Here is a 15,372-nt window from a genome sequence, read left to right as displayed (position 1 = left end):
GATGCAGAATAGAGTGCGTAAATGCAAGCTTCTCCACTGGTATTTTTGGTTAGACTGGGGAAATGTTGGCATGCTTAGGAATGAGGTGTCCTTGCTCACAAGTTGATTGAATATGCAAATTCAGCAGCCAGTAAAGAAGGCCAATGGAATGACTGGCTTTTGATGCAAGAGATTTTACCATTGCATGTGCGCTGTCGAGACCACACCTGCAGGATGATGTACAGTTTTGATGCGTACTTTCAAAAGGACGCATCTGCCAAAAGAGGCTTCTGTTACATAGCCAAGGCATACAATATAGGTGTGGTGATATGTTTCCTCCATTGTATATAGTTATTGTGGCTGGCCCACCCACTAATACCCTATGACTCCTCTCCCGTGGTCTTGGGCTATAAAGGTCGAGCCACCTCTCCCTTCCCTCCATTCCTAGACCTGGATCCGGGCCAGCAAGGTTCTTGTGTACATTAAAGCCTATCATTCCCTTAGCCAAGTCTTGGTGGTTACTGATAGTGGCCTACAATAGGTTAACCAGGAAAGCCTGCAGATGTTGTGATTGTAGTGTGGTACTGAAAGGGGAGAAGCAACTCAGCAGGTCACACAGCATCTGTAGGAAGTGAAGGGTAACCACCGTTTCGGACTGAGCGCCAATGCCTGAGTAAAAAGGTGGGGGGTGGGGGAGAGGAGAGGAGAGAGGAAGGGGCAGAGGAGGAGCACCGGCTAATAGATGGATATGGGTGGGAGGGTGGAAGAGACATAAAGCTGAGGTGATGTGGGAAGGGGTAGATCTCTGAATGGAGAGGGAAGGCCCCTCCCCCATCTCCCTCTTTCCCTATCTCCCCACCCCTCCATTCAGAGAGCTATCCCCTCCCCATCATCTCAACTTTTTTCTCATCTACCCTATAACCTGTCAGCCTGTCCTCCTTCCCCATCTCTCTCCCTTTTTATTTGGTTTTTGCTCGTACAATATAGGACCAGTAGAGAGGTGCAGAGTAGATATAGGGGGATGTTGACTGAACTTGGGCATTGCGGTTATGATGTTTGACTAGGGTTTTTTTTTCCTTTGGAACAAGGGAAGTCAAAGGGAGACTTATTTGAGGAATATAAAATTAGGAAGGGTCTGGCTAGAGTAAACAGTGCGGATTTAGTTCCTTTCATATAGAGATTGGAGACCTGGTTGCATAAATTTAAAGTCTTAGCTCACAGGATTAGAGGAGAAATGAGGAAAGTGTATTTTTTTTTGTTCACCAAGAAGGAGGCAGGTATCTGGCTTGTTGAGAGTTTTTTTTTACACAGACGCAGAGCATTTAAACACTCCTTGGACATGCATTTGAGGAGCTGTGACCTGTCGATGGGTTAGGGTCAGTGCAAAACATAGGTGACTGAATGGCCGCTGTAGGTTACATTTCTATGATTTTATATGAAGCATTCACCCCTTGATAGCAATTCCACCTTAGCAGTATGAACTGGTGCCACATAAACTAACAATCCACAGCTGATTGTTGCAGGACTGTCAGGATACGTTACTTCAGTAAGTTGTCCCTGGCTTTGTCCAAGGCTATTTGATTAAATGTTTTTTTTATATATATTGCAAATAACTTGGAGACAGTTTGGACTGGGATGTTTCATTCGGCAAAGCTACCTCGTGGCCAGAGATTGAAACTGATCTTAATTGTCGACTTAAAGGAAAATTGAATAGGGAATGTTGTCAAGGTTTACAACCAAATCACCATCTGGCCCCAGCCAGGTTCATCATCTGGGCCCTACCTGTCACATTCACTGTCTGGGCCTAGCCCAGTTCACTGTCTGGGTCATTTCAGACCAGGTTCACCATCTGGGCCTGACCCATCAGGTTCACCATCTGGGTTGGACCAGACCATGTTGACCATTTGGGCTGAACTTAGTCAGGTACACTGTCTCAGCTGGACACCGCTAAAGATCGACCCTCCTGAAAATTCAGTTCACCTTCACCTCAGAGACTGGAAGCACAGCATCACTGGGAGCTGTGGGAACTCGTGAGAGTTCTTACTTAGAAGTGAGCACAGAAATTATTGAGCTCAACTGCAAGGGATTCAACACAAATGATGTTACTGTCTTGTTTAATCTAATGGTGTTCAAACCCTGCCATAGCTGGCGGGAGTCTGTCTGAGACTCCAACTTGTCTGGAATTGTCTCTGCGCTGGTGACGGCCTTCTGGAGGCTGTACCTGGACATTCTGCATGCCTCTAAATCTCCAGTCCTAAACGCCACAGGTATTTTCTCTACAATTCATAAACACAAGACTATTCATAAGGAGACCAATTATGTGCCAAGGGTCCATAGCAAACCAGCTCAATATTATTCCCAATGTAATCTCCCTCCTAATCGTAGCTAAGATTATTGCTTCCATAAATGAGGGTTCAGAAAGGCAACTGACTGAGTATCTTCTGAACTACAGAGGATGATGGGAAGAGTAACCACCAATACAGATAGCTTGCTGTGCCTGCCACCAATTGCAGGAGTAATAGAGTGAGATGGGAGTAATTTCCAAGTGAGGTAATAAAACTTCTATTAACAGCTTGCATCAGGTTAATGACTTTGAGTGGTTAGTCAATAACACCTCGAGTTATTTTATATATACAGGTATTTTGATAAACTCTCTTTCTGAGTTTTCTATCTACAATCGTGTTGTCCTCCAAAATCCCTGCACTGCTCCTGTGGCCATCAGCTCATCTCAACCAGAGGAGCCTGTGCCTTCATTCCTCTGCCCCTAGGTTTGGAATTCTCTTTCTTCCCACCCCCTCCATACCCCTCCCTATCCCACTCTCTTTCTGTTCCCTTCTCTCACTCTCTAACCCCCCCCCCTCTCTCTCCCCTCCTTAAATGTGAACGTTAAAATTCTCCTTTCCGATCTCGTCTCTCCAATTACCTCCCGCATGCTGCTGTTAAAGTTTGCCTGAAAGAAGTCCCTGTGAACTATCTTGGGACATATTGGAAATTGCCAGATAAATGCAAATTATTGTTAATCTTTATGACTCAAGATTAATGGGGAAGAAAGAAATGATACACAATCCAATCCTATTGCTTTCACTGAGATGCCCAAGTTATAGGATTGCTTTTAACTCCTTCCACAACAATCTGATAGGAGACAAAATCCACTTTAAACTGCATTAAATTTTCTCCACATCTAGCTGAAGGCACCATAAAAACAAATATCCATCCAATACAACATTCTGCTTATAAGAAGCAGTGTATTAATATATGTACCGGTGACTCAGACAGCAGAAAGGATGCAATAAAGTTAAATCATGTGGAAAGAGATTTCTCTCAGAGCAACTAGCAAGTTTCACATCCCAGTCCACCTTGAATTAAGCCGCACCCAAGTGTCATAAAACACAGAGCTACCTTGTTTGTTGCAAGTATCGCTCTGAGTGCGGTCGGTAGCTGTCAGTGCTGTAATTTATGATGGCTTTTGCAATCTTGTATTAATTTGCTTTTCCTGTTAACTAACGTGATGCTCGACCTGTAGCTTTGTGCCTCGATTGTTCACCCCACTCTTGCCTCTTCGCTCCTGCGGAAATTTATAATTTCTCCAATTTTGTCTGTGGGAGACGCAGCACAAATTGGGCCGGTTGGCCCAGCCACTCCATGATGCTCCACTCAAGTTCTTCTTTCCTTCCTTCCTTGTCTAAAATTTAGCTCCATCTGGCGTCATGTTCATTGCAACCATCACGGGACAAAGGGCCTGTTCCTGTGCTGTAATATAGACCCGCAGGCCCTCAGCCCAACTTGCCCTCGCTGTCCAAAATGTTCCACCCGCACCAGATCTGCCTGCCTGTGTTTGGATCATATCCCTCTAAACCCATCCTATCATTTCTCCACAGTGTGGTACGGTTGCTGCAGAGAAATGGATTAGAGGTCAATCCACACATAAGAGTGGCAGAGAGGATCACTGGCATCTCCCCCCCACCCCCACCCCTAATTAGCGTAATCTATCAGGATTGTTGCCTGAAGCAGGCGCGCAAAATCATTGAGGACTCCTACCACCCCGCACACAGTATCTTTCACCTGCTCACGTCAGGGAAGAGATGCAGGAGTATCGGAGATAGCACCACCAGGCTGAGGAATAGCTTCTTCCCACAGGCAGTAAGAATGTTGAATGACCAAAGGAGCTGTTCACCCTAACCAGCCGAGACTCTCACATTCACAAAACAATATTTATTTATATATATATGTATAAAGAGAGAGAGAGAGGAATATTTCTCCTCTATATGTATTTCTTGAATGTACGTGTGCTATGTGTGGTTGTGTGTCTGCATGTTTTCCATCGAGGACCAGAGAGAATTGTTTAATTGGGTTATACTTGTACAATCAGATGACAATAAACTTGACTTGACTATCCATTAATCCATCCAATAGTACCTGCCTCAATTACCTCCTCAGCAGCCCATTCCATACACACACCACCCACTGTGTAAAAACATTGGTCCTCAGGTTCTTGTTAAATCTTGCCCCCACCCCTTCACCTTGAACCTATCCCCTACTCTGGGCATAAGGCGGTTCACCCAATGTTCTATGCTCAACTCTATTGGCATCACCTTCCATTCCTCCCTCCCTCACTTGCCGTATGCCCGATTCAGCCCCCTCCCCTTCCGTTCCTCCTTCACCTTCCTCTCCCTGGCTCCGTACTTGCTTGTGAACAATCTAGAAAGTTTTCCTGATCCAAAATAAGATCACTGGCACTGAAACACTTTGCATTTCTATTATACCCTTTGTAACCTCAGAACGTCCAAAAGCACTCTCCACCAATGAAATACTTTGGAAATGTAGTAAACTATAGACTAAATAAAACAGCCTATTTGCACACTGCAAAAGCCACAAAAAGCAGCCTAGTAATTATTCAATAGTATATTTTTGAGTTGTTGGGGAGAAGGATCGGGTAAAGATGTCTATGCTTTTATTCAACGTCATGTCACAGGATCCTTTATATCAACAGATGGGGCCTTGTAACTGGGCAGTCTACAACTTGGATGACGTGTCAATGTTTGGATATGATACAAACTTTAATGAAATAAACAAATGTAGAACAATTTCAGGGATGCTGCAAGAACCAGGAGGTCCATTATTTTATTTCTGGATGGTCCCTGCTTTTGACAGCCAGTGCTGAGGCTCACTCATTGATGCCAGAAGTGAACTTGATTGAACGCTTGCTCATTTTCAACGACAACACCAACTTTCCCTCCAACACAGTAGAATTTCCCAGGAGCATCACCACAGTAAACTCTAACATGAAGCCACATAACGGGAGTGACACGGTGACCTCGTTGGTGGAGCTTGTGTCCAACAGATCCAACAATGTCATTGGGGAATTTGAATGTTCTCCTGGTCACCAAATGGATTTTCCTTTGGGGATTACAGTTTCCATCCCGAAAGGCATGTTGGATGGAAGGCAATTGCCTTGTGTAGTTTCCCCCATTATGTGGCGGTGAGTGGTAGAATCTAGTGGGGAGTTGGTGGGTACAATGGGTTACATTAATAAAGCTTGAGGGGAAATGAGATTGCTCTGTGAGATAACTCGGCGGGCTGAAATAGCCAATGCTAATGTCGTAAGGATTTGTAGAAAGGTGGATTTTTGGAGAACCTTCCCTGAGGAGAAAGGGGTGGAGAGGCAGAGAGGTTCAGGGTGACAATTCCAAAGCTTAGGACTCGACTGTTCACGATGGAACAACACACTGGAGTTGTGCATACAAGTGTGAGAAGAGAGGGGTGAAGCTGGAGGAAAGGATTCGCTATTTCAGCACCAGTGATCTGGGTTCGAATCTGGCGCTGTCTGCAAGGAGTTTATATGTTCCCCCCCGAGGCTTTCCTCCAGGTCCTCCGGTTTCCTCCCACCCTTCAAAACATACGGGGATTATGGATTAATAGATACAGTGGAAACCTCAATAAATCTGAAGTGTTGGGTATAGGATTGCAATAGGACACAGAGCAGGGGCAATCAGGAGGGGTCAAGAGCCTGACAACAGCAGGAAAGAAACTGCCCTTGAATTGAGGTTTGTATTTTTTGTATCTTCTGATCAATAGAAATGAGAGGAAAGAATGTAAATTGCGTCCTCCAGTGTAAAGAAATAAAACTGATTGGAAAATTGACCCAATGCCAATAGATGTATTGATCTGTTGACAAATCAGATCTTCACTCACGTCATTCACAGTTGATAGTATATCCGCCAGACACCGACTCGCCCCAGGCTCTGGCTGCTGAAGGCCAGCTGTATGTAGCCACTCTGAGGACCTACTGTAGTTGCTGCATTCACTTACCTGCTTGCTGGAGGACATGCTTGCTAGCGCGCTGATGCTTCCTGAATCCGCGACAACCATAGCTGACGGGAACCGTGCGGTGTGGGAATACTGGGGAGGATCTGGCTTATGTGTGTACACTGAAAGAAAGGCAAAACAAAGCATCTGTTGGGCAGACAATTCCCTTATGAGCCTTAATGTTCAAACCTCTGGGACCTTCACCATCCAATAGAGAACTCAGGGAAGGCCCAGATATTCTTCTATGACATACAATATTCCCATGTCATTCAATGAAATGTTTCAAATTAAATTTTATACATCCATCCAAGAGATAGTATTGATTGGGAAAATTTGACACAGGCCAGTGTTATCAGGGTTGCAGACAAAGGCAAGTATAGAAATGACACCAGTGAGTCAGCAAACTTATGCAATTGCTCTCCATATCTAAAGAGCTAAATTAATAAATGTTCTTTGCAAAGGAAGTTGGCAATGCAGCCGGTGTTATACTCTTCAACAGATATAGGATTTCCTGTTGCACATTTGGTGCACCTGAACATCATAACATTGGCTCAAAACAAATCACCTATTCTTTCAATAGCTTCAGAGGGAGAACAAGCCAATGGCCTTGTTTGAAGAGGAAATTAGGGTTGCTGGTTGGAGTCACGGATCCATTTGGCCTCATTAACTATCACTTGCACCTCCTGTAAAGCAGCTTTTAGACTAAGAATTTACAGATTTGCAGGAAAAATGTGAAAGTTCTGGAGAGGGCGCAGAGGAGATACACCAGGACGTTGCCTGGATTGGAGAATGAGGCAAGGTTAACTGAGCTGGGGCTTTTCTCTTTGGAGTGAAGAAGGATCCGTGGTGACTTAGTAGAGGTCCACAAGATTGTGAGAGGCGTAGAGAGCCAGCGCCATTTTTTCCCAGGTCAGGAGTAGCAAACACCAGAGGACATCTATTTAAGGTGAGGGGAAGAAAATTTAGGGCAGATATCAGGGTGTCTGGAATGCATTGCCTGGGATGGTGGTGGATGCTGGTGCAATACGGACATTTAAGAGAGTCATAGACAGGTCCATGGATGTGAGAAAAATAGAGGGTTATGTAGGGAAGGTTTCCTTTGTTGAGTAGGTTAATAGGTCAGCATGTATAAAAACAGTAAAGGTGTATTACTTAAAATTTCTTTTAGTCTAAGGGTATGGAGGGTTATGGGCGGAGTGCAGGTCAGTGAGACTAGGGGAGTGTAAGAGCTTTGGCACGGACTCGAAGGGCCGTAATGGCCTGTTTCCATGCTCTAATTGTTATATGGTATAAGGGACCCGCACTGTGTTGTGTGTTCTATATTTGAGCTGCATGTCCACATTCACAGGCGGCAACCATCACGTGGCCCTCCCCACAGAGTAAACCAACCACCAAATAATGTTGTTAAGTAGGAAACTCTGCAGACGCTGTGATTGTAGATGTCATGCAACATCTATGGATGCTACATGGCCTGCTGAGTTTCTCCCAACTCCTTTATATATTGCAATCAACTAATGGTGCCAAGGAGGTGACTGAGTGTCACTGAGCAACCCCACAGTCAGGGCAGCAAGTTAATAACAGGCTCGTCCACTGGATTCATTTCATATCATTCCTTCTCCGACCTCAATATCCCAAAATGTTCCCTTACTGCTGGGAGAGACACAGGGTCAAAGAGCTGATAATATATCTTATAAATCCCACTAATATTTTATATAGGGTTGGGGACTGGTGGACGTTGCCTGTTTCCCATCCCATTCCAGGTGCAAGTTGAAAACTGATGAGTCCCACTGCTGTGAAGGCACTTCAGGCAACTGGACGCAGATTACAGCATTACCAAAATCAACGGTCAATGGAAATGCCCTCTTTTAGAGTGGGCCATAACATTACATACCAACACTAGTGCAAAACACATTAAGCTCAAGGAGTACAACTAGTCTTGGGGGTGTGGGTATGGGGGTGCAGAGCTGACTGGATGACACCAAAATGGCAGTCTATAAAATTTTTATGCAGTGTTTCGGCCAGAAATTTATTCTTGCAAAAATATCCCCAGTGTTAGTTTTAACAACAAAAACGTTTTTCGTAAGCCCAGCTGACATGTATCAATATACCTTCAAGACTAAAACTCTCTGGTAATGTACTTTTTGAACCTTTTAATGCACTCCAGTCAGAGCTGTCATTATTACCCAATTACAACGATGCTTCGAATCACGTGGTTTCGTCAGCATGCGCTGTTGTTTTCATTGCTGCTGGTGTTTTTATAGTTGCTGCTTTTGTTGGGGAGGGGAGTGATGCCATGAGTTACCACACAGGGTAATAGCAAACCAAGTGACACCACTGTCTTGAGGTGTGAATAATCGGTGACTTTTCTTTAAACTGTCGGAGTCAATTGTTCTTGCTTGAAGGGTTACATCCGTTGCTTGTGTCTAGTCATATTCTTATGTGCATCAGTATGCCCCTTATTAATAATTCTGGTGAGAAAGATGCACCAGATAGGTGCAAGTCAATATTATTTGTGAAGTACTGGGCCTGACCTAGTTGAGAGCTGTGTGAAACCCCACCCTTGGTCCAGGCCACAGTCACAGCCACAGTTAAAGGTCAAGTCTTCTCTTTCCTGTGTCTGGCTTTGTGAAGAAAATCACAAAAAGGTGACTGATTGGAATCCCTTTGATTATATCCTTCTCCACAAATAATGTCACACCTGCAGAGAATTTCTCTGGTTTTATTGGAGAAGACATGTTTGGAAAACTTCCCATTTCTGGCGGTTGAGGACCATTGCTCCTGGCACATAGCAATGAAGCAACATAAGAACTTTCACATACGCCACCCACCTGCGGCCGAGCCCATTCAGAGAACAAAGCTTGTGAAAATGTCCGGAAGGTGCGGAGGAACTCCACCTTCCCCAACGTCTCACTGTGGCCTTTTCAGTTCCAAAGGAAACTGTCTGATTTACCCTTGAGGGGAGTTATGGGGAAGCACAAAGTCTGATTCTTTAAATTCTTTTTAATGTCCCCCCCCAACTATCTGGCCATTTTCCAAGCATTGACCGACCCGTCTCTCTCTCTCTCTCTCTCTCTCTCTCTCCAATAACCTGGAGTGACTGTGTGGCCCTCGGCACCTATTGAAGAATTCCATTCTCAAAGGTGAATGCTCGCACACATTATAAAACCTAGAGGCAATGGTACAGATGTATTTCTTGGCAGTGGGCTGGTTGGTGTGATTCACCACAGGCTGTATGATGGTAGTGAGGGTGATGGGACACAGTTGGTCTCAGGCCGGAGCAACATTCAGCTCTTCTTTATACCCATCCAGTGGTTAATATTGGATCAAAATGTTGGGCGTTGACCACAATGCCCCTGAAACAAAGGGACCTGGGGGCCCTTGTGCAAGATAGACTGAAGGCAAACTTACAGGTTGAGACGGTGGTGAAGATGGCAAATGCAAATCTGACGTTCATTCCAAGAGAAATAGAATATAAGAACAGGGATGTGGTGTTGAGGCTTTTTAAGGCCCTGGTGAATCCTCACTTGGTGTATTGTGGGCAGTTTAGGGCTCCTCATTTAAGAATAAATGTGCTGACATTGGAGAGGGTTGAATGGAGGTTCTCTACGATGATTCTGGGAATGAAAGGATCATCGTATGAAGAGCGTTTGACAGCTCTTGGCCCGTACTCATTGGAATTTAGGAGAATGAGGGGGATCTCACTGAAACATTTTCAATGTTGAAAGGCATGGACAGAGTAGATATGGAAAGGTGGGAGAGTCTAGGACAAGAGGGGACAACTTTACTTAGAACAGAGATGCAGGGAATTTCTTCAGCCAGAGGGTGGTAAATCTATGGAATTTGTTGCCACAGGTGATTGGGTGTATTTAAATCAGAGATTGATAGGTTCTTGATTAGCCAGGGCATCAAAAGTGATGGGGGGGGGAGAAGAGCCAGACAGTGAGGCTGAGTGGGAAAATGGATCAGCTCATGATTAAATGGCGGGGCAGACTCGATGGGCAGAATAGCCTATTTCTGCTCCTGTGTCTCATGGTCTGACAATTATACCCTAATCTCTCACAGGCAGAATGGGCACTTTTGAAAATAACCAGTCTTGCTAATGCCTGTTCCAATGGCAACCCAGCGAGATCTGATATTTTCCCAAGAAAGGAGCAGATATGGGGTGCACAATTTTTTGAGTAAATGATTGGCAGCCATTGGTTCAAAGTGTTGAGTCAAGGTTTTGCAATAATGTGATAGCAGCTTTTAACAAGCCCTGCTTATAAACAAGTTGTTATCTCTGGCACTTATCATTATATTGGATGTAGGTGCAGCAAACAGGCTGTTATTTTCCACCCAATGCAAGAAAATCAATCACGTGCTCTGAGAAGGCAGCAATTGATCCTCTTGCACCGCTGAGTAGTGATAATAGGAAATACTAGGACGTTGACCTGCTGATAATAAAGGAATGTATGGCAAAATGTCTTAGAATTAGAGTAGCACATGGCCTGGATGGGATTTCTAACAAGTGGGGTTCTTTGTCCCTCCAAGTTACAGATAGGGAGCACCGATCGAATATTATTCCAGTGAGGGTGGGGGTGGGGGGGGTAGAAGGAATTTTATTTTGACATACAGAAAGCTGTGAGAGAGGTTCCACGTCCCCCTACTTCAGAGCTGCCCACAGGCCTCCACAAACACCTACATCGACACCATTGATGCAATGCAAAGCACTGACAGTAATTCGCCATTGGCATTTATGAGGGACAGATGGAGAGGTGATCGTCTGATGCAACACTTTAAAACAAACGCAAACTTGCTCTTCAGCATTTTAAGTCTATTATTATTGAAGAATGTCTTATTGTGATTACAAAATTGTTTTAGATGCCCAGAATTATTGGTGCTCTAAGGGTTAATAGTTATTCACAGGGATGTCTTTCAAAATTATAAAATTAATTTTCTTTTTAAACTTGCTTCATCGATCCAACAATACCTGTTGTGAAATAAAAGTCCTACATGGTTCTCAGTGAGGAGGAGGTATTCTGGGCTTCCGCGACCTTGTTTAACTCTTTTTTTTGGCTGGTGGATGAGAAATCAGGAAGATTACTCAGTGCATCTAGATAGAAGGATATTTGACACCTTTGATTTTGTTCTATCAAAATATCCATCTTTCACCATGTGGATAAGTACTGCGTTTCATATTATTGCAGGTAGTAACAAATAGGAGCCTGAACTATTAACTATTCTGACGTCACCACCCACCAAGCTACTTCTCTCTCCGACCCAGACCTGACGGAGGGGCTTTGACCGGGGACATTAACCCCTGCTTCCCTTCCCTCAGATGCAGTGTGACCTGCTGAGAATTTCCAGCAGGTTCTGTTATGTATATTTTAGCCTGAACTAAAAATCTGAGTGAGGAGCTTGTCTCCCTCCCTGCCGGTCAGCTAAGAAGGTTGGAATTAAAAAAGCTCAGGTATCAATATTATTGAGCAGGAAAGAATCATTGCAAAAACAGCCTGGTTCACAAACATCCTCTCAGGAAGGAAATATGCTGTTGTGAGCGATGTGTGAATCTAGGCCCAGCAATGTGATTGGCTATTAACCGCTTCCACAAAAAAAAGGAGTGGATAGCACCATGCTATTACAGCACCAGCGACCCAGGTGCAAATCTGGCGCTGGCTGTAAGGAATTCATACGTTTCGCCTTATCTGCGTGGGTTTTCAACGGGCACCCTGGTTTCCTCCCATGTATGGGATTGTAGGTTAATTGGGTGTAATGGAAGAAAGTTTCAATTTTTTAAAAGGGCAGCGTGGTTAGCCAACGGTTAGCACAATGTTGTTACTGCACCAGGTTCAAATCTGGCACCTATGTATGTTCTCCCCGTGTTGGCGTGGGTTTCCTCCGGGTGTTCTGGTTTCCTCCCACCCTTCAAAATGTACGGGGGTTGTAGGTTAATTGGCCGGCAAGGTCTAGTGGGTTGTGTGTCTACATTTAAAATCTAAATTCAGCAGTAATTAGGGATGGGTAATGAATGCTGGCCTTGCCCATCACATGGCCACCCCATGAACAAATACCTTAATTCATATCCTAAAATACCAGCCAGCTTCACGTTTATGCTCAAACATACCCCTTCCCAACCAACACGATCATTGCCAGACCAATTCCTCCCTCGTCATCTCAGTGAATCTGGGGAAATCTGAGCTCTCACTAATACTGGAGATAAGTGCTAATGTTATAGATTCTGCTAAATATGGCTTATCACTGCAGAATTATTGTGAGCTTTAATTTCTCTGTAGATAAAGGAAATCTAGGACCTGGGCTTGCAAGACAGAGAAGGGGGAAAAAAATATATTTTAAAGATTAAGATAGAGAATCCTTCAGCTTTTTCAGTGAGAGGGACACTAGGCAGTTCTCATGCTGCTCCCATTACATTGCAGAGCACCAGCCCATTCTGTTCAGCCCCATCCTCCACCACTCCCTCACCAAACCGGGACAAGGCCTTACTGTGAGAGTTCTGCAGTTGGGTCACGGTGGCCATGAAGGGTTGCTGCGACATGTGACTCTGTGACTGCTGCATGATTGGCTGCTGGTGTGGACTGTGGAGCTGCTGTGAGAATTGGACGGGCTGCAGAGCTGCCAGGCTCCCAGCCGTGACACTGTTAATGACAGGAACACTCTGCCCTTGTGACGTGCTTATACCTGCAAGTATCAAAGCAAGAGAACAAGGTCAGTATCCAGGGCGACCAAAAATACCTTTGCTACATATCACCTCTGCTTAGTTTAAACAATTCCAGTACAGGTCTATTAATCCGACACCCTTGGGTCTGTGGAGGTGCCGGAATAGCAGATTTCCAGATATTGTAATATCTCAAAAACATCTTTTATTTCATTTTTTTTGCAATACACAGTTGTTTAAAAAAACTTCCACTGAACCCAAAGAGCTGAAACAGAGGGGAAATAATCAGCATTCCGGACCCCGAATACACGCAACCATATTCTGGATCCCTGGTGTCCCTGACCCCCACACCCCCCACCCCCCCTTCGTGTTCCTGACTCCTGGTGTTCCTGACCTTTGGTGTCCCTGACCCCCCCATCCCCCCAGTGTCAGTGTCCCTGACCCCCACACCCCCCACCCCCCCTTCGTGTTCCTGACTCCTGGTGTTCCTGTCCTTTGGTGTCCCTGACCCCCCCATCCCCCCAGTGTCAGTGTCCCTGAGCCCTGGTGTCCCTGACCCCCACACCCCCCACCCCCCCTTCGTGTTCCTGACTCCTGGTGTTCCTGACCTTTGGTGTCCCTGACCCCCCCATCCCCCCAGTGTCAGTGTCCCTGAGCCCTGGTGTCCCTGACCCCCACACCCCCCACCCCCCCTTCGTGTTCCTGACTCCTGGTGTTCCTGACCTTTGGTGTCCCTGACCCCCCCATCCCCCCAGTGTCAGTGTCCCTGAGCCCTGGTGTCCCTGACCCCCACACCCCCCATCCCCCCCTTCGTGTTCCTGACTCCTGGTGTTCCTGTCCTTTGGTGTCCCTGACCCCCCCATCCCCCCAGTGTCAGTGTCCCTGAGCACTGGTGTCCCTGACCCCCACACCCCCCACCCCCCCTTCGTGTTCCTGACTCCTGGTGTTCCTGACCTTTGGTGTCCCTGACCCCCCCATCCCCCCAGTGTCAGTGTCCCTGAGCCCTGGTGTCCCTGACCCCCACACCCCCCACCCCCCCTTCGTGTTCCTGACTCCTGGTGTTCCTGACCTTTGGTGTCCCTGACCCCCCCATCCCCCCAGTGTCAGTGTCCCTGAGCCCTGGTGTCCCTGACCCCCACACCCCCCATCCCCCCCTTCGTGTTCCTGACTCCTGGTGTTCCTGTCCTTTGGTGTCCCTGACCCCCCCCCCCCCCACCATCCCCCCAGTGTCAATGTCCCTGGTGTTCCTGACCTTTGGTGTCCCTGACCCCCCCATCCCCCCAGTGTCAGTGTCCCTGAGCCCTGGTGTCCCTGACCCCCACACCCCCCACCCCCCCTTCGTGTTCCTGACTCCTGGTGTTCCTGACCTTTGGTGTCCCTGACCCCCCCATCCCCCCAGTGTCAGTGTCCCTGAGCCCTGGTGTCCCTGACCCCCACACCCCCCACCCCCCCTTCGTGTTCCTGACTCCTGGTGTTCCTGACCTTTGGTGTCCCTGACCCCCCCATCCCCCCAGTGTCAGTGTCCCTGAGCCCTAGTGTCCCTGACCCCCACACCCCCCATCCCCCCCTTCGTGTTCCTGACTCCTGGTGTTCCTGTCCTTTGGTGTCCCTGACCCCCCCATCCCCCCAGTGTCAGTGTCCCTGAGCCCTGGTGTCCCTGACCCCCACACCCCCCACCCCCCCTTCGTGTTCCTGACTCCTGGTGTTCCTGACCTTTGGTGTCCCTGACCCCCCCATCCCCCCAGTGTCAGTGTCCCTGAGCCCTGGTGTCCCTGACCCCCACACCCCCCACCCCCCCTTCGTGTTCCTGACTCCTGGTGTTCCTGACCTTTGGTGTCCCTGACCCCCCCATCCCCCCAGTGTCAGTGTCCCTGAGCCCTGGTGTCCCTGACCCCCACACCCCCCATCCCCCCCTTCGTGTTCCTGACTCCTGGTGTTCCTGTCCTTTGGTGTCCCTGACCCCCCCCCCCCACCATCCCCCCAGTGTCAATGTCCCTGGTGTTCCTGACCTTTGGTGTCCCTGACCCCCCCATCCCCCCAGTGTCAGTGTCCCTGAGCCCTGGTGTCCCTGACCCCCACACCCCCCACCCCCCCTTCGTGTTCCTGACTCCTGGTGTTCCTGACCTTTGGTGTCCCTGACCCCCCCATCCCCCCAGTGTCAGTGTCCCTGAGCCCTGGTGTCCCTGACCCCCACACCCCCCACCCCCCCTTCGTGTTCCTGACTCCTGGTGTTCCTGACCTTTGGTGTCCCTGACCCCCCCATCCCCCCAGTGTCAGTGTCCCTGAGCCCTGGTGTCCCTGACCCCCACACCCCCCACCCCCCCCTTCGTGTTCCTGACTCCTGGTGTTCCTGTCCTTTGGTGTCCCTGACCCCCCCCCCCCCCACCATCCCCCCAGTGTCAATGTCCCTGGTGTTCCTGACCTTTGGTGTCCCT

General features: G+C 47.4%; 1 protein-coding gene across 4 annotated transcripts in view; it reads right to left on the bottom strand.

Annotated features, from left to right (window-relative positions):
- The window catches only part of hnf1ba (HNF1 homeobox Ba), an 84,408-nt gene that overhangs the window by 15,826 nt on the left and 53,210 nt on the right, over window positions 1-15,372 (bottom strand). For all 4 annotated transcript variants that reach the window (XM_069912055.1, XM_069912054.1, XM_069912057.1 and 1 more), the window contains 2 exons: window positions 12,766-12,960; window positions 6,289-6,407 (listed from right to left, as the gene is read on the bottom strand). In XM_069912055.1, the coding sequence (XP_069768156.1) occupies window positions 6,289-6,407; window positions 12,766-12,960 (314 nt within the window). The remainder of the gene's footprint in view (window positions 1-6,288; window positions 6,408-12,765; window positions 12,961-15,372) is intronic.

Source organism: Narcine bancroftii, chromosome 14 (genome assembly GCF_036971445.1).
Source record: "Narcine bancroftii isolate sNarBan1 chromosome 14, sNarBan1.hap1, whole genome shotgun sequence".
Taxonomy (NCBI): domain Eukaryota; kingdom Metazoa; phylum Chordata; class Chondrichthyes; order Torpediniformes; family Narcinidae; genus Narcine; species Narcine bancroftii.
This window is presented reverse-complemented; position numbering and strand designations above follow the sequence as displayed.